This window comes from Staurois parvus, unplaced genomic scaffold (assembly GCF_062004578.1).
Source record: "Staurois parvus isolate SC_StPar_1 unplaced genomic scaffold, SC_StPar_1.0 ptg001642l, whole genome shotgun sequence".
Classification (NCBI taxonomy): domain Eukaryota; kingdom Metazoa; phylum Chordata; class Amphibia; order Anura; family Ranidae; genus Staurois; species Staurois parvus.
In genome coordinates this window covers 473,621-492,546 of record NW_028319438.1, presented here as the reverse complement: position 1 = coordinate 492,546, position 18,926 = coordinate 473,621, and the positions used below count along the sequence as shown (strand labels likewise).

At 37.1% G+C, this 18,926-nt stretch overlaps 1 protein-coding gene across 2 annotated transcripts in view; it reads right to left on the bottom strand.

The window, feature by feature from the left end:
- LOC149434891 (NXPE family member 3-like) overlaps nucleotides 1-18,510 on the bottom strand; it is a 109,646-nt gene extending 91,136 nt beyond the window's left edge. Inside the window, exon 1 of one of the 2 annotated variants that reach the window (XM_089663229.1) lies at nucleotides 18,418-18,510. Coding sequence is in view for 1 of the 2 variants with exons in the window: in XM_089663230.1 (XP_089519356.1) it covers nucleotides 18,418-18,474 (57 nt within the window). In the remaining variant the exon portion in view is untranslated. The remainder of the gene's footprint in view (nucleotides 1-18,417) is intronic. The other variant, XM_089663230.1, reaches the window with a different exon arrangement.
- Between the last annotated feature and the right edge of the window lie 416 nt (nucleotides 18,511-18,926).

Sequence of the window (18,926 nt, the reverse complement as noted above, 5' to 3'; positions counted from 1 at the left end):
TCTTTATTTGTTTGGGGGGTTTTTTGCACACATTTTAAAATATGCATTTTTTTTTGCTAGAAATGACTGTAAACCCTCGGAAAAGTATATATTTCCTGAAAGCAGAGATCCCGCAGAATAAAATGGCAAGTTATTTACCAAATGCGTAATTTCCGGAAAAATTACACTGGATTTTAGTGCAAACAGACACAATACTATACCCAATTTATTTTTTAGGTAAAATATAAAAAATTTGGTTGTGTAAATACCAAATATGTCAAGTCTTAAAATTGCGAATGCCCATGGAATGGCATTTTTTATTTATTTATTTATTTATTATGGTTGAACTAGATGGACTTTTGTCTTTTTTCAGCCAGACCAACTATGTAACTATGTTATACAGTATTCTATTTTTTTTCTATTCTATTTTATTGTTTTTTCTATTCTATTCTTTTCTATTCTGTTACTTTATTTTCTACTCTATTTTATTGTTTTTTCTATTCTATTTTTTTCTATTCTGTTACTTTATTTTCTATTTTATTGTTTTTTCTATTCTATTCTTTTCTATTCTGTTACTTTATTTTCTATTCTATTTTATTTTTTTTTTCTATTCTATTCTTTTCTATTCTGTTACTTTATTTTCTATTCTATTTTATTGTTTTTTCTATTCTATTTTTTTCTATTCTGTTACTTTATTTTCTATTTTATTGTTTTTTCTATTCTATTCTTTTCTATTCTGTTACTTTATTTTCTATTCTATTTTATTTTTTTTCTATTCTATTCTTTTCTATTCTGTTACTTTATTTTCTATTCTATTTTATTGTTTTTTCTATTCTATTCTTTTCTATTCGTTTATTTTCTATTTTATTGTTTTTTCTATTCTATTTTTTCTATTTGTTTATTTTCTATTTTATTGTTTTTTCTATTCTATTACTTTATTTTCTATTCTATTTTATTGTTTTTTCTATTCTATTCTTTTCTATTCTCTTACTTTATTTTCTATTCTATTTTATTGTTTTTTCTATTCTATTCTTTTCTATTCTCTTACTTTATTTTCTGTTCTATTTTATTGTTTTTTCTATTCTATTCTTTTCTATTCTCTTACTTTATTTTCTATTCTATTTTATTGTTTTTTCTATTCTATTTTTTCTATTCTTTTACTTTATTTTCTATTTTATTGTTTTTTCTATTCTATTCTTTTCTATTCTCTTACTTTATTTTCTATTCTATTTTATTGTTTTTTCTATTCTATTCTTTTCTATTCTCTTACTTTATTTTCTATTCTATTTTATTGTTTTTTCTATTCTATTTTTTCTATTCTTTTACTTTATTTTCTATTTTATTGTTTTTTGTATTCTATTTTTTTCTATTCTGTTACTTTATTTTCTATTTTATTGTTTTTTCTATTCTATTATTTTCTATTCTGTTAATTTATTTTCTATTTTATTGTTTTTTCTATTCTATTCTTTTCTATTCTGTTAATTTATTTTCTATTGTATTGTTTTTTTCTATTCTATTCTTTTCTATTCTGTTACTTTATTTTCTGTTCTACTTTATTGTTTTTTCTATTCTATTCTTTTCTATTCTGTTACTTTATTTTCTATTCTATTTATTGTTTTTTCTGTTCTATTCTTTTCTATTCTGTTACTTTATTTTCTATTCTATTTTATTGTTTTTTCTATTCTATTCTTTTCTATTCTGTTACTTTATTTTCTATTTTATTGTTTTTTCTATTCTATTTTTTTCTATTCTGTTACTTTATTTTCTATTTTATTGTTTTTTCTATTCTATTATTTTCTATTCTGTTAATTTATTTTCTATTTTATTGTTTTTTCTATTCTATTATTTTCTATTCTGTTAATTTATTTTCTATTTTATTGTTTTTTTCTATTCTATTCTTTTCTATTCTGTTACTTTATTTTCTATTCTATTTTATTGTTTTTTCTATTCTATTCTTTTCTATTCTGTTACTTTATTTTCTATTCTATTTATTGTTTTTTCTATTCTATTTTTTTCTATTCTGTTACTTTATTTTCTATTTTATTGTTTTTTTTCTATTCTATTCTTTTCTATTCTGTTACTTTATTTTCTAATCTTTTTTATTGTTTTTTTTATTGTATTCTTTTCTATTCTGTTACTTTATTTTCTATTCTATTTTATTGTTTTTTCTATTCTATTCTTTTCTATTATCTTCCTTTATTTTCTTTTCTATTTTATTATTGTTTTTTTTCTATTCTATTCTGTTTTACTCTTCTATACTATACTGTTCCTTTATTTTTATTTTATTCTTTTATTTTCTATGTTATATGCCCATAATTGGCCATAGGTGAACCTCTAGCCTCAGGGTTATGCGTTTTGCAGAAATGCACTACCGTCCATTTAACAAGGTTTCTAGTTCACATCTGTGCGTTTTCAGCCAGTGCGTTTTTTGTAAGGGGCCAGGGACTTTTTTTAACGTATTTTGCGTGAAATAGACTTCAATGGACCTGCACCAAAAATGCAAGTGTCGATTTTTATGTATCTTTGATGCAATTTAATTTTTTTGCTAATAGGAAAGCATTCTGTTCATATAGTGCGACTTTGATGTGACTTTGATGCAACTTTACACTCTCTGGCACTTAAGTAGCATCAAAGTAGTGCAGGAGCCTTTATGTGTCCCAAGTCGCATTTTTTTTTCCTAATAGGAAAGTATGACAGTCCTGTTCATGTAGTGCGACTTTGATGCAACTTTACACTCTCTGGCAGTCAAGTAGCATCACATTCGCATCAAAGTAGTGCAAGATCCTTTATGTGTCCAAAGTTGCATTTTTTGGCTAATAGGAAAGTATGACAATTCTGTTCATGTAGTGCAACTATGATGCGACTTTACACTCTCTGGCACTCAAGTAGCATCAAAGTCATGCAGGAACCTTTATGTGCTTAAAGTAGCATGTTGGGAATAGGGTTAAAGGCTAGGGTTAGGGTTAAGGACTAGGGTTAGGGTTAAGGGTTGGGGTTAGGGTCAAATGTTAGGGTTAGGGTTAAATGTTAGGGTTAAGGACTAGGGTTAAAAGCTAGGGTTAGGGTCAAATGTTAGTGTTAGGGTTAAGGGTTAGGGTTAAATGTTAGGATTAAGGGCTAGGGTTAAGGGTTAGGGTTAAGGGCTAGGGTAAATGTTAGAGTTAGGGCTAAGGGTTAGGGTCAAGGGCTAGGGTTAAAAGCTAGGGTTAGGGTCAAATGTTAGGGTTAAGAGTTAGGGTTAAATGTTAGAGTTAGGGTTAAGGGTTAGGGTTAGGGTTAAGGGCTAGGGTAAATGTTGGAGTTAGGGCTAAGGGTTAGGGTCAAGGGCTAGGGTTAGGGTTAAGCGCTAGGGTTAAGGCTTAGGGTTAAGGGCTAGGGGTAGGGTTAAAAGCTAGGGTTAGGGTCAAATGTTAGTGTTAGGGTTAAGGGTTAGGGTTAAATGTTAGGATTAAGGGCTAGGGTTAGGGTTAAGTGCTAGGGTTAGGGTAACGACTAGGGTTAAATGTTAGGGTTAAGAGTTAGGGTTAAATGTTAGAGTTAGGGTTAAGGGTTAGGGTTAAGGGCTAGGGTAAATGTTAGAGTTAGGGCTAAGGGTTAGGGTCAAGGGCTAGGGTTAAAAGCTATGGTTAGGGTCAAATGTTAGGGTTAAGAGTTAGGGTTAAATGTTAGAGTTAGGGTTAAGGGTTAGGGTTAAGGGCTAGGGTAAATGTTAGAGTTAGGGCTAAGGGTTAGGGTCAAGGGCTAGGGTTAGGGTTAAGAGCTAGGGTTAAGGCTTAGGGTTAAGGGCTAGGGGTAGGGTTAAAAGCTAGGGTTAGGGTCAAATGTTAGGGTTAGGGTTAAGGGCTAGATTTAAATGTTAGGCTTATAGGCTAGGGTTAAGGGTTAGGGTTAAGGGCTAGGGTTAAGGGTTGGGGTTAGGGTTAAGGATTGGGGTTAAATGTTAGGGTTAAGGGCTAGGGTTAAGGGTTGGGGTTAAATGTTAGGGTTAAATGCTAGGGTTAAGGGATAGGGTTAAGGGCTAGGGTTAAGGGTTGGGGTTAGGGTTAGGGTTAAATGTTAGGGTTAGGGTTAAGGGTTGGGGTTAAATGTTAGGGTTAAGAGATAGGGTTAGGGTTAGGGTTAAGGGTTAAAGTTAGATGTCATTGTTAGGGTTAGAATGCAAACCCTAACGATTACCGCTAACCTTAACATGCGACTTTGTTCCTGCACTACTTCCATGTGACTTTGATGCTACTTGAATCCCAGAGAGTGCAAAGTTGCATCAAAGTCACGTTTCATTTACAGAACTCTCATACTTTCCTATTAGCATAAAAAATAATGCAAAATGCATAAAAAAAGAGGGTTCACAAATGCAAAATGCACCGGAAAAACAAATCAACCGCAACCTGCATAGGTGTAAACCTGACCTTAGAAGCCTGTACAGGTCATCAGTTTAGAGTTGGCCCTGGAATAATTGCTGCCTCTCGGTGATACCCTACATGTGTGGCACAGTTGATGTTTACATACTTGTGCTCGCCCTCCGCTGCGCTTTTTATAGGGGATGGGTGCGGGGGTGACGGGGTGCTTTATACTTCTTTTTAGTTATTATAAATGTATTTTTAAAAATTCTTTTTTTTAACACTTTTTATTTTCTTTATTTTTACTTTATTGCTATCACAGGGGGGCTAACATGCTCCCTATTTGATAGCATGGGCAGGTGACAGGTCCTCTTTATGGAAACATTGGGGGTCTATTAGACTCTCAAAGTCTCCTTTGCCCTTCAATGAAACTATTCAAACACTGATTGTGTTTCAGTAGCTGCATCCCTCCGGGGTCATTACAGGAGGGATCCCGAGTTTGTTCCCCAAGTTACTCTTGCTTTCACAGGGGGAGGCAGTTTCACGGGTTCCCCAACTTCCCAGTGGGCTTCAGGTGTGCCATTAAGGAAGAATGTGCTACCTCCAGGCATGTCTGCCCTCAATTTATGTATGTATGCAAATAATTCTCCTGTTATTTCCTTTCAATCATTTTTATTGGATTTTTGGTGTTTTTTAACCGCTTCAAGTCCGGACACTTTCACCCCCTTCCTGCCCAGGCCAATTTTCAGCTTTCAGCGTTCTCACACTTTGAATGACAATTGCGCGGTCATGCAACACTGTACCCATATGAATTTTTTACATTTTTTTTAGACAGATACAACTTTATTTTGGTGGTATTTATTCAACGCTGGGATTTTTATTTTTTTGCTATATAAATGAAAAAGTCCAAATATTTTCAAGGGTTTTTCTTATAACATTTTTCAAATACATAATCTTTCTTCATAAATCTTGGCCAAAATTTATTCAGCTATCTTTTTAGTAAAACAAAATATAACCCAAATTAGATTATAACCAAAAATTATAATTTTTCAAAAAACATTTTACATTACATTATTATTTATGTTTTTTTTTTTTTTTAACATACTGTCACCCTAGCAGTACAGTGACACCATGGTAACACTGTACTACTTGTGGGGGGTGATGAAGATTTTTTTTTTTTACACTGATTGCTTTACACCCATAAAGGCTGTAAAAGCAATCATTTCTCCTTCTCTCTGGCTGCATTCTTGTTTTCAGCTTTCAGTGCTATCACACTTTGAATGAGAATTGCGCGGTCATGCAACACTGTACCCACATGAATGTTTTAGCATTTTTTTGAGACAGATAAAACTTTATTTTGGTGGTATTTATTCACCAGTGGGATTAAAAAATTTTTTTTTTGCTATATAAATGAAAAAGTCCACAAATTTTGAAAAAAAAGTGTTTTTCTTTTAAAATTTTGCAAATAAATAATCTTTCTTCATAAATCTTGGCCAAAATTTATTCAGCTATCTTTTTAGTAAAACAAAATATAACCCAAATTAGATTATAACCAAAAATTATAATTTTTCAAAAAACATTTTACATTACATTATTATTTATGTTTTTTTTTTTTTTTAACATACTGTCACCCTAGCAGTACAGTGACACCATGGTAACACTGTACTACTTGTGGGGGGTGATGAAGATTTTTTTTTTTTACACTGATTGCTTTACACCCATAAAGGCTGTAAAAGCAATCATTTCTCCTTCTCTCTGGCTGCATTCTTGTTTTCAGCTTTCAGTGCTATCACACTTTGAATGAGAATTGCGCGGTCATGCAACACTGTACCCACATGAATGTTTTAGCATTTTTTTGAGACAGATAAAACTTTATTTTGGTGGTATTTATTCACCAGTGGGATTAAAAAATTTTTTTTTTGCTATATAAATGAAAAAGTCCACAAATTTTGAAAAAAAAGTGTTTTTCTTTTAAAATTTTGCAAATAAATAATCTTTCTTCATAAATCTTGGCCAAAATTTATTCAGCTATCTTTTTAGTAAAAAAAAATATAACCCTAATTAGATTATAACCAAAAATTTTTTTTTCTTATATTATTATTTATGTTTTTTTTTGTTTTTTTTAACATACTGTCACCCTAGCAGTACAGTGTCACCATGGTGACACTGTACTACTTGTGGGGGGTGATGAAAATGTTTTTTTTTTTACACTGATTGCTTTTACACCCATAAAGGCTGTAAAAGCAATCATTTCTCCTTCTCTCTGGCTGCATTCCTGCAGCCATTGAGAAATACTGTGTGAGCTGTGATTGGTCACAGCTTGTCACATGGTACAAGGCTGTTGTGAATAGCCCTGTACCATGTGACCTCTGTGATCATTCACAGATTTCACACATAGTAAGCAATGATGTCAGAAGTGACATCTTGCTTACTAGTCTTCACGTGATCACTGATTGGCCAATCAGTGATCACATGATCGGGACCTTGTATAGAGGTCCCGTACAATGATTGGTGTTCCTCTGTGTCCGGAGGACACAGCGGGCACTGAATTCATGTGATCACTGGTTGGCCAATTAGGGATCACATGATCAGGACCTCACACAGAGGTCCCGTACGATGATTGGTGTTCCGCTGTGTACCAAAGGGTAATGGTGCAAAGCTTAGTACAGGAACAAGTTTCAGGTATCCCTGTCCTTTTTCACACTTTAAGGCTTGTTCACATGATAAAGGTGCGTCTGATTGTGTATTTTTTTGCGCATTCCCATGCACGGTGCATTTATGACATTCCCGCCAATCCCAATATGGTGCCAAAGGTGCAGGAGCGCGCAAAAAGTACTGCAGGTGCAATTTTTAACCTCTTCGCTCCGGCGCCTCCCAGCCCTTTAAGAGATTCAGACGCCAGATGGCGGGCGGGGTTTTAGGGTCATGTGACCGCCGTGATTCACATGATCAGAAAAGGTCCCAATCACAAGGGGAGATCGGGACCTTTCAGTGAGTCACGGACATATGTGCTGGGAGCGCGCAGGGTGTGCGCTCTCAGCACATATGTATGTTCTAACAGCACGCAAATATGGCGTCAAGGCCCAGACGCAGAGAAGCCACATATTTGCGTGCGCTCGGCATCAAGGGGTTAATATTGTGCTACACCAAACTATATGGTACTGCGGCACCATGCATTTTGGTACCCATGAACACATGTACATTTACAGATGCGTGGGGGTGTCATGAAGAATTAATGGCACCTGCGCACACCAGCAGAAGGCGGCTCATTTTTGTGTGGATTGGGAAAATGTGCAATTTCGCAAATGTTCACGAGCTACCACTGGTGGTGTGAACAAGTCCTATTCCTTGGCTTTCTCAGATTTGTATATGAAAAGAAGAATGGAACCTGTAGCTCACCCTACTGCCATATATATATATATATATATATACAGTGGGGATCGAAAGTTTGGGCACCCCAGCTAAAAATTTGTATTAATGTGCATAAAGAAGCCAAGGAAAGATGGAAAAATCTCCAAAAGGCATCAAATTACAGATTAGACATTCTTATAATATGTCAACAAAAGTTAGATTTTATTTCCATCATTTACACTTTCAAAATAACAGAAAACCAAAAAATGGCGTCTGCAAAAGTTTGGGCACCCTGCAGAGTTAATATCTTGTACTGCCCCCTTTGGCAAGTATCACAGCTTGTAAACGCTTTTTGGAGCCAGCCAAGAGTCTTTCAATTCTTGTTTGAGGTATCTTTGCCCATTCTTCCTTACAAAAGTCTTCCAGTTCTTTGAGATTTCTGGGCTGTCTGTCACGCACTGCTCTTTTAAAGTCTATCCATAGATTTTCAATTATGTTGAGGTCAGGAGATTGTGAAGACCATGGCAAAACCTTCAGTTTACGCCTCTTGATGTAATCCCCCGTGGATTTCGAGGTGTGTTTAGGATCATTATCCAGTTGTAGAAGCCATCCTCTCTTTAACTTCAGCTTTTTCACAGATGGCATCAAGTTACCATCCAAAATTTGCTGAAATTTTATTGAATCCATTTTTCCTTCTACTCGTGAGATGTTCCCTGTGCCACTGGCTGCAACACAACCCCAAAGCATGATTGATCCAACCCCATGCTTAACAGTTGGACACAGTTCTTTTCATTAAATTCTGTGCCCCTTCTTCTCCAAACGTACGTTTGCTCATTCCGGCCAAAAAGTTCAATTTTAACCTCATCGGTCCACAGAACTTGTTTCCAAAATGCATCAGGCTTGTCTATATGTTCATTTGCAAAGTTCAAACGATGATTTTTGTGGTGAGGACGTAGAAGAGGTTTTCTTCTGATGACTCTTCCATGAAGACCATATTTGTACAAGTATCTCTTTATAGTGGAATAGTGTACCACAACTCCAGTGTCTGCCAGATCTTTCTGGAGGGATCGTGCAGTCAAACGTGGGTTTTGAATTGTTTTTCTCACAATCCTGCGAGCTGTTCTGTCTGATATTTTTCTTGGTCTTCCAGATCTTGCTTTAACTTCCACTGTTCCTGATGACTGCCATTTCTTAATTACATTCCAAACAGAGGATATTGACATCTGAAAACGCTTTGCTATCTTCTTATAGCCTTCTCCAGCTTTGTGAGCGTCAACTATTTTCAGTTTCAGTTTTCTAGACAACTGCTTAGAAGAACCCATGGTGCTGATTGTTGGGGCAAGGTCAGATGAGTCTGGGCATTTAAAACCTTTGAGATTGACATCACCTGGTCTTCCCAGATGATGATTGAGAACAATCCATGACACTGGCAGGTCTCAGCTTGGCAAAGGGGGCAGTGCATGCTATAAATTCTGCAGGGTGCCCAAACTTTTGCAGACGCCATTTTTTTGTTTTCTGTTATTTTGAAAGTGTAAATGATGGAAATAAAATCTAACTTTTGTTGACATATTATAAGAATGTCTAATCTGTAATTTGATGCCTTTTGGAGATTTTTCCATCTTTCCTTGGCTTCTTTATGCACATTAATACAAATTTTTAGCTGGGGGTGCCCAAACTTTCGATCCCCACTGTATATATATACTCAAGGTCCGCTTTATTAGGTCCACCTTGCTAGTGCCAAGAAAATACCCCAAACCATGACACCACTACCAGCCTGAACCATGGATACAAGGCAGGACAGATCCACCACACCATGACACCACCACCACCAGTCTGAACCGTTGATACAAGGCAGGACGGATCCACCGCACCATGACACCACCAGTCTGAACCGTTGATACGAGGCAGGACGGATCCACCACACCAAGACACCCCCACCACCAGTCTGAACCGTTGATACAAGGCAGGACGATCCACCGCACCATGACACCCCCACCACCAGTCTGAACCGTTGATACGAGGCAGGATGGATCCACCACACCATGACACCACCACCAGTCTGAACCGTTGATACAAGGCAGGACAGATCCACCACACCATGACACCACCACCAGTCTGAACCGTTGATACGAGGCAGGACGGATCCACCACACCATGACACCCCCACCACCAGTCTGAACCGTTGATACGAGGCAGGACGGATCCACCACACCATGACACCACCACCAGTCTGAACCGTTGATACAAGGCAGGACAGATCCACCACACCAAGACACCCCCACCACCAGTCTGAACCGTTGATACGAGGCAGGACGATCCACCGCACCATGACACCCCCACCACCAGTCTGAACCGTTGATACGAGGCAGGACGGATCCACCACACCATGACACCACCACCAGTCTGAATTGTTGATACAAGGCAGGACAGATCCACCACACCATGACACCACCACCAGTCTGAACCGTTGATACGAGGCAGGACGGATCCACCACACCATGACACCCCCACCACCAGTCTGAACCGTTGATACGAGGCAGGACGGATCCACCACACCATGACACCCCCACCACCAGTCTGAACCGTTGATACGAGGCAGGACGGATCCACCACACCATGACACCACCACCAGTCTGAACCGTTGATACAAGGCAGGACAGATCCACCACACCAAGACACCCCCACCACCAGTCTGAACCGTTGATACGAGGCAGGACGATCCACCGCACCATGACACCCCCACCACCAGTCTGAACCGTTGATACGAGGCAGGACGGATCCACCACACCATGACACCACCACCAGTCTGAATTGTTGATACAAGGCAGGACAGATCCACCACACCATGACACCACCACCAGTCTGAACCGTTGATACGAGGCAGGACGGATCCACCACACCATGACACCCCCACCACCAGTCTGAACCGTTGATACGAGGCAGGACGGATCCACCACACCATGACACCACCACCACCAGTCTGAAGCGTTGATACGAGGCAGAACGGATTCACCACACCATGACACCACCACCACCAGTCTGAAGCGTTGATATGAGGCAGGACGGATCCACCACACCATGACACCACCACCACCAGCCTGAACCATTGATACAAGGCAGGACGGCTCCACCACACCATGACACCACCACCACCAGTCTGAACCATTGACACAAGGCAGGATGGATCCACCACACCATGACACCACCAGCCTGAACCATTGATACGAGGCAGGATGGAGATTTTTATTTAAATGTATTATGAGCATACATATCCATCCTTAACTTATATATAAAAGTACAAAAATATAATAAATAAATACAAAACTAAACGAAGAAACTGAAAAAGTACCAACAACCCCTGTGGGAGAAATAATAAACAAAGAAAATAAACAGCCTGATGCCCATAAACTCAAAGTCCAGCTCCTGGAAGAGAAACCAAACACGTATAAATATAATGGCCTCTACGGCCCAACATAAAGTCCATAACCTGGGGGGGGGGGGGGGAAACAAAAAAAAACTATATACAATATATATACACAAGGCCTCTATGGCCATTTTTGTCCATTTAGATCAATTTTTCATCAGTTTACATCTGTTTTTAATCAATTTACATCTGTTTATGTCTGTTTACATCTGTTTTTCATCAGTTTACATCCATTTTTTTATCAGTTTACATCCGTTTATGTCCGTTTACATCCGTTTTTCATCAGTTTACATTCGTTTTTGTCCGTTTAGATCCGTTTTTCATCAGTGTACATCCGTTTTTCGTCAGTTTACATCCGTTTTTATCTATTTAGATCAATTTTTCATCAGTTTACATCCATTTTTCATCAGTTTACATCCATTTATGTCTGTTTACATCCTCTTTTCATCAGTTTACATCCATTTTTCATCTTTTTACATCTGTTTGTCCGTTTACATCCGTTTTTCATCAGTTTACATTTGTTTTTGTCCGTTTAGATCTGTTTTTCATCAGTTTATATCCGTTTGTCAGTTTACATCCGTTTTTCATCAGTTTACATCCATTTATGTCTGTTTACAGCTGTTTTTCATCAGTTTACATCCGTTTTTGTTCGTTCAGATCCATTTTTCATCAGTTTACATCAGTTTATGTCAGTTTACATCTGTTTTTCATCAGTTTACATCTGTTTAGATACGTTTTTCATCAGTTTACATCTGTTTTTCGTAAGTTTACATCCGTTTTCGTCAGTTTACATCCGTTTTTGTCCGTTTAGATCCATTTTTCATCAGTTTACATCAGTTTATGTCAGTTTACATCTGTTTTTCATCAGTTTACATCTGTTTAGATATGTTTTTCATCAGTTTACATCTGTTTTTCGTCAGTTTACATCCGTTTTCGTCAGTTTACATCCGTTTTTGTCCGTTTAGATCCATTTTTCATCAGTTTACATCAGTTTATGTCAGTTTACATCTGTTTTTCATCAGTTTACATCCATTTAGATATGTTTTTCATCAGTTTACATCTGTTTTTCATCAGTTTACATCCGTTTTTGTCCGTTTACATCAATTTTTCATCAGTTTACATCCGTTTTTCATCAGTTTACATCCATTAATATCCGTTTACATCCATTTTTCATCAGTTTACATCCATTTTTGTCCGTTTAGATCCATTTTTCATCAGTTTACATCCGTTTTTCATCAGCTTACATTCGTTTTTGTTCGTTTAGAACCATTTTTCATCAGTTTACATCCGTTTTTGTCTGTTTACATCCGTTTTTAGTCTGTTCCAAAAAAAAGGATGTTAACAGACGCGGACATTAATGGATGTAAACAGATGATCATCCATTTACATCCGCTAGTCCATAGAAATACAGAGGTGTCTGTTTTTCATCCTTAACCACTTCCCCGCCGCAGTATAGCAAATATATTGCTACACGGCGGCACGGGTGTGCAAAATCATTTATATATACGTGATTTTGCATTTCTGGGTAGGGGGCGTACGCAAGCCGCGCATGCGCCCTACCCGCGCCGCCATTCCCGGCAGCAGATGTCAATCACTGGGTCCCGCCTGGTGATTACCGACAATCGCTGATGAGGAAGTAGACTGTTTTGTTTACAAACAGTCTTCCTCCCTGTCAGCTCGAGCACACTGCACAGCACAGCCATCCCGATTAGTGTGCTTACAGTGAAGCACACATCCCCTGATCCCTAGTAAAACACTCCCAGCACACAGTTAACCCTTTGATCACCCCTCACATTAACCCCTTCCTGCCCAGTGCCATTAGTACAGCGTCAGTGCTGTTTTTTTAGCACTGATCACTGTATTGGTGCCACTGGGGATGTCAGTGACACCAAGTCAGTTCCCCCCCAGTGTCAGAATGTCTGCCGCAGTCCCATTAAAAGTCGCTGATCACCACCATTACTAGTAGAAAAAAAAATCCCAGTATCTATACCGCCATTTGTAGATGCTATAACTTTCATGTAAACCAATTAATTTACACGTATTGCTATTTTTTTTCAGCAAAGACACGGAGACACACATTTTTTTTATTGGACATGTTTAATAACAAAAAGAGTCCAAAATATTGTTTTCTTTCTCAAAATTGTCAGCCTTTTTTGCACATAGCGCAAAAAATAAAAAGCGCACAGGTGATCAAATACCACTGAAAGAAAGCTCAATTTGTGGGGAAAAAAAAGGATGTAAATTTCATTTGGGTGCAACGTTGCATGACCGCGCAATTGTCAGTTAAAGTAACGCAGCACCGTATCGCAAATAAAAATGGCCTGGTCAGGAAGGCAGGTAAATCCTCTGGAGGGTGAGGGGTTAAACAGACAGATGAAAAATGGACATATGGAGTGCCTGTGTGAAAGGGGCCATAGACTTCAATGGAGTTGCACCAAAAACACATATACCTGCATTTTTTATGCGTTTTTCCTGCATTTTCCTGTATGACAACAGCACCTCCTCCTAGCAGAATCAACACATGCCACTGGTCAAAACAAAAGCACAAAATGCTTTAAAAACAAACATAAAAAAAGGCACAAGAAAATATGCCCCAAAAAACTAATAAACCACACATGTACCAAGAGAGTAGTGATGACAGAAGCTCAGCACGGCAGCCAGGCAATGTAGCATTTTAGGTTGAACTGTTCACATCTGAGAATTATTATTAGATTCTTTGAATTCATCATCCAGGTGGTTTCATTTTCAGCTAAATGTTATTGAAGGTTTCAGCAGATTCAAATGAACGCTGTATTATGTATCTATGGTATGGTAAAAAAATATATTTGAAACAAATTTTAAAAATATTCTTTCCAAATATATTGACATACATTTGAAATGCTACAATTTTGGCCATATTCCATATATTTCAAAATATATTTAAATAATTATATTTAAAAAAAAAAAAATTATATATATATATATTATTATTATTATACAGTATTTATATAGCGCCAAAGGGTTTGCTCAGCGCTGTACAATAGCGAGGGGGACAAAACATGAGACAAGACAGTAACAATACAATACACGAGGGGCTCGAGGGCCCTGCTCTTTCGAGCTTACAATCTAGGAGGGAGGGGAAAATATATATATATATATATATATTGTATTTTGTATTTTTTTTTTATATTTTTCATATATTTTGCAACACATACACACTGCATGTTGAATTGCATTTTTATTGCAAAGTATATGAAAAATATTTTTAAAAAATACATTTGAAATATACTGTATGTCTTTAAAAACACAAATCTACATTTTTGGAATGCATTTACAAATATATGTAAAAATATTTGTTAAAATTACCTTTTTATATGTTAAAAAAAATCAGAAGAATATATTTAAAAAAATATTTTTCATATATTTTTTGAAATATATAAAAAACGCATTTCAAAATGCAGTATGCAGGTGAAACTCTAAAAATTAGAATATGGTGCAAAAGTTCATTTATTTCAGTGCAGCAACTTAAAAGGTGAAACTAATATATGAGACTCATTACATGCAAAGCAAGATAGTTCAAGCCGTGATTTGTCATCATTGTGATGATTATGGCTTACAGCTCATGAAAACCCCAAATCCACAATCTCAGAAAATGAGAATATTCCATGCAATCAATAAAACAAGGATTGTACATAGAACAATATCGGACCTCTGAAAAGTAGAAGCATGCATATGTACTCAGTACTTGGTTTGGGCCCTTTGTGCAGCATTCGCTGACAAACTCATGTAGACTTCACCTCTGCAACATCTCCAAGATACGACCGTTCCTAACCTCGGAAACCACTAAGCAACTCATTCACTCCCTCATTATATCACGCCTCGACTACTGTAACTCCCTCCTCATTGGCTTACCCCACCGCAGAATATCCCTGCTTCAGTCTATCATGAAATACTGAGGCCAGACTCATCCACCTTACTAACCGCTCTGTATCCGCCACCCCCCTCTGCCAATCCCTCTACTGGCTCCCGATTGCCCAACGGATAAAATTCAAAATGCTAACATTGACTTATAAAGCTGTTCATAACACTGCCCCAAACTACATCACCGATCTGGTATCCAAATACCACCCAAAACATACTCTCCGCTCCTCACAAGACCTCCTACTCTCTAGTTCCCTGGTCTCCTCCTCCCATGCCCATCTCCAGGACTTCTCCAGGGCTTCCCACTTCCTCTGGAACTCCCTACCCCAACCCATCAGACTATCACCTACTCTTCTCACCTTTAGGCGCACTCTGAAAACCTATCTCTTCAGGGAAGCCTATCCCGCCCTCAGCTAATTACTGAACTCCTCCACTCTTCCTACCACTCCATCCCCCACAGCTATTTCCTCCTGTACCACTATCCCCTCCCTCCTAGATTGTAAGCTCCAAGGAGCAGGGCCCTCGAACCCCTCATGTATTGAATCGTATTGTTACTGTACTATCTCGTGCACTGTCTCCCATTATAATGTACAGCGCTGAGCAAACTGTTGGTGCTATATAAATACTGTATAATAATAATACTGCCTCAATGCGGAGTGGCATGGAAGCTATCAGCCTGTGGCACTGCTGAGGTGTTATGGAAGACCAGGATGCTTCAATAGCGGCCTTCAGCTCTTCTGCATTGTTCGGTCTCATGTCTCTCATCTTTCTCTTGGCAATGCCCCATAGATTCTCTATGGGGTTCAGGTCAGGCGAGTTTGCTGGCCAATCAAGCACAGTAATTCCACGGTCATTGAACCAGGTTTTGGTGCTTTTGGCAGTGTGGGCAGGTGCCAAGTCCTGCTGGAAAATGAAGTCAGCATCCCCATAAAGCTCGTCTGCGGAAGGAAGCATGAAGTGCTCCAAAATCTCCTGGTAGATGGCTGCGTTGACCCTGGACTTAATGAAGCACAGTGGACCAACACCAGCAGATGACATGGCTCCCCAAATCAACACAGACTGTGGAAACTTCACACTGGACTTCAAGCATCTTGCAGTGTGTGCCTCTCCATTCTTCCTCCATACTCGGGGTCCTTGGGCCTCTCCATTCTTCCTCCATACTCGGGGTCCTTGGGCCTCTCCATTCTTCCTCCATACTCGGGGTCCTTGTGCCTCTCCATTCTTCCTCCATACTCCGGGTCCTTGGGCCTCTCCATTCTTCCTGCAAACTCGGGGTCCTTGGGCCTCTCCATTCTTCCTCCATACTTGGGGTCCTTGGTTTCCAAATGAGATGCAAAAGTTGCTCTCATCAGAAAAGAGGACTTTGGAGCACTGAGCAACAGACCAAGTCTGTTTTTCTTTAGCCCAGGTAAGACACTTCTGACGTTGTTTGTTGTTCAGGAGCGGCTTGACAAGAGGAATACGACATTTGAAGCCCATGTCCAGGATCCATCTGTGTGTGGTGGCTCTTGATGCACTGACTCCAGCCTCAGTCCACTCCTTGTGAAAGTCCCCAACAATTTTGAATGGCCTTTTCCTGACAATCCTCCCCAGGCTGCGGTCATCCCTGCTGCTTGTGCACCTTTTTCTTCCACACTTTTCCCTTCCACATAACTTTCTATTAATGTGCTTTGATACAGCACTTTGGGAACATCCAACTTCTTTTGCAATTACCTTTTGAGTCTTTCCCTCCTTATGGAGGGTGTCAATGATGGTGTCAGGTCAGCAGTCTTTCCCATGATTGTGATTCCTACTGAACCAGACTGAGAGACCATTTAAAGGCTCAGGAACCCTTTGCAGGTGTTATGGCTTAATTATCTGATTAGAGTGGGACACTTTGAGCCGAGAATATTGCACCTTTTCACAATATTATCATTTTCTGAGATTGTGGATTTGGGGTTTTCATGAGCTGTAAGCCATAATCATCACAATGATGACAAATCACGGCTTGAACTATCTTGCTTTGCATGTAATGAGTCTATCTCATATATTAGTTTCACCTTTTAAGTTGCATTACTGAAATAAATGAACTTTTGCACGATATTCTAATTTTTCGAGTTTCACCTGTGTGTGTGTGTGTATATATATATATATATATATATATATATATATATATATATATATATATATATATACACACACACACACACTGCATGCTGAAATGTGTTTTTTGTATATTACAAAATATATGAAAATATTTTTAAAAATATATATTTTTTAAATATATGCTTCAGATTTTTTTAACATATAAAAAAGTAATTTTAACATATATTTTTACATATATTTGTAAATGCATTCCACAAATGTACATTAGTATTTTTAAAGACATACAGTATATTTGAAATGTATTTTTAGAAATATTTTTCATATATTTTGTAATAAAAACGCATTCCAGCATGAAATATATATATATATATATATACATATACATATATAATATATATACATATACATATATAATATATATATATATATATATATATATACACTGCATGTTGAAATGTGTTTTTTATATATTACAAGATATCTGAAAATTTTTATAAAAATATATTTGTAAATGCATTTCACAAATGTACATTAGTATTTTTAAAGACATACAGTATATTTGAAATGTATTTTTAAAAATATTTTTCATACATTTTGTAATAAAAACACATTCCAACATGTTATATATATATATATATATATATATATATATATATATATATATATACTGCATGTTTTAAATGTGTTTTTCATATATTACAAAATATATGAAAATATTTTTAAAAATATGTTTTTTTTAAATATATGCTTCAGATTTTTTTTAACATATAAAAAAGTAATTTTAACATATATTTTTTTATATTTATTTGTAAATGCATTCCAAAAATGTAGATTAGTATTTTTAAAGACATACAGTATATTTGAAATTAATTTTTAAAAATATGTTTCATGTATTTTGTAATAAAAACGCATTCCAACATGCAGTGTGTGTATATATATATATATATATATATATATACATATATATACACATACACACACTGCATGTCGAAATGTGTTTTTTAAAAAAAATTATTAATTTTAACATATATGAAATACATTTTTAAATAGATGGAATACGGCCAAAATTGTAGCATTTCAAATATATGTCAATATAGTTGGGAAGAATATTTTTAAAATATATTTCAAATATATTTTTCTTCTCTGTGGGAACCGCCATGGAAATCCTTCTATTTTTTTTTTTTTTAGAAGTTTTAGCAACGTACGCAACAGTTTTGCCTGCAAGGGTTCCTACGAGGGACCTGGCAACGTTCCAGTTAGTTGGAGAAAACAAACTGTTCTAAAATGTTTTACTTGTAATCCTCATAGAGCAGCTGTACAATGTTATGGTCCTGTACTCACCCCTCCAAGAGAAGCCAGACAACACAGCAAGAGGCAGGAGAACTTGTCAGACCTCATGGCCCTCAGATAACAGTGCACTGCGGGCTGACTGTGTCACTTACTTGTGGAAGTGATGGGAGTTCACCTTCTCTTCTTCCTGCACAGCACAGTGCTGGTAGCTGCACGACACTGACAGATGGAGTGCCCCTCTAAGCACCACCTGGGTCAGTGACAGTTGTTCAGAGACCGGTGCTATGTTGCAATCCATCAGAGATGTGCCCAACGGAAACATTTGTTCCTCTCAGCTTTGTTTGTTAAGTAACATTACGTTTCATTGTTATCGTAGAACGATTCATTTTTGGAACAAATTGTTATTTCGGGAAGGAGAGTATATATTCGTTTTTCTGAATCGATTCATATTTTCGAAAGTTCTGCTATTCTTTTGTTATTTTGGAAGATTGGCTACATTCGTTTTAACGTCATTCATTTAAATGTATTCTTTTTTCTTTTCTTTTTTAACGTCATTCATT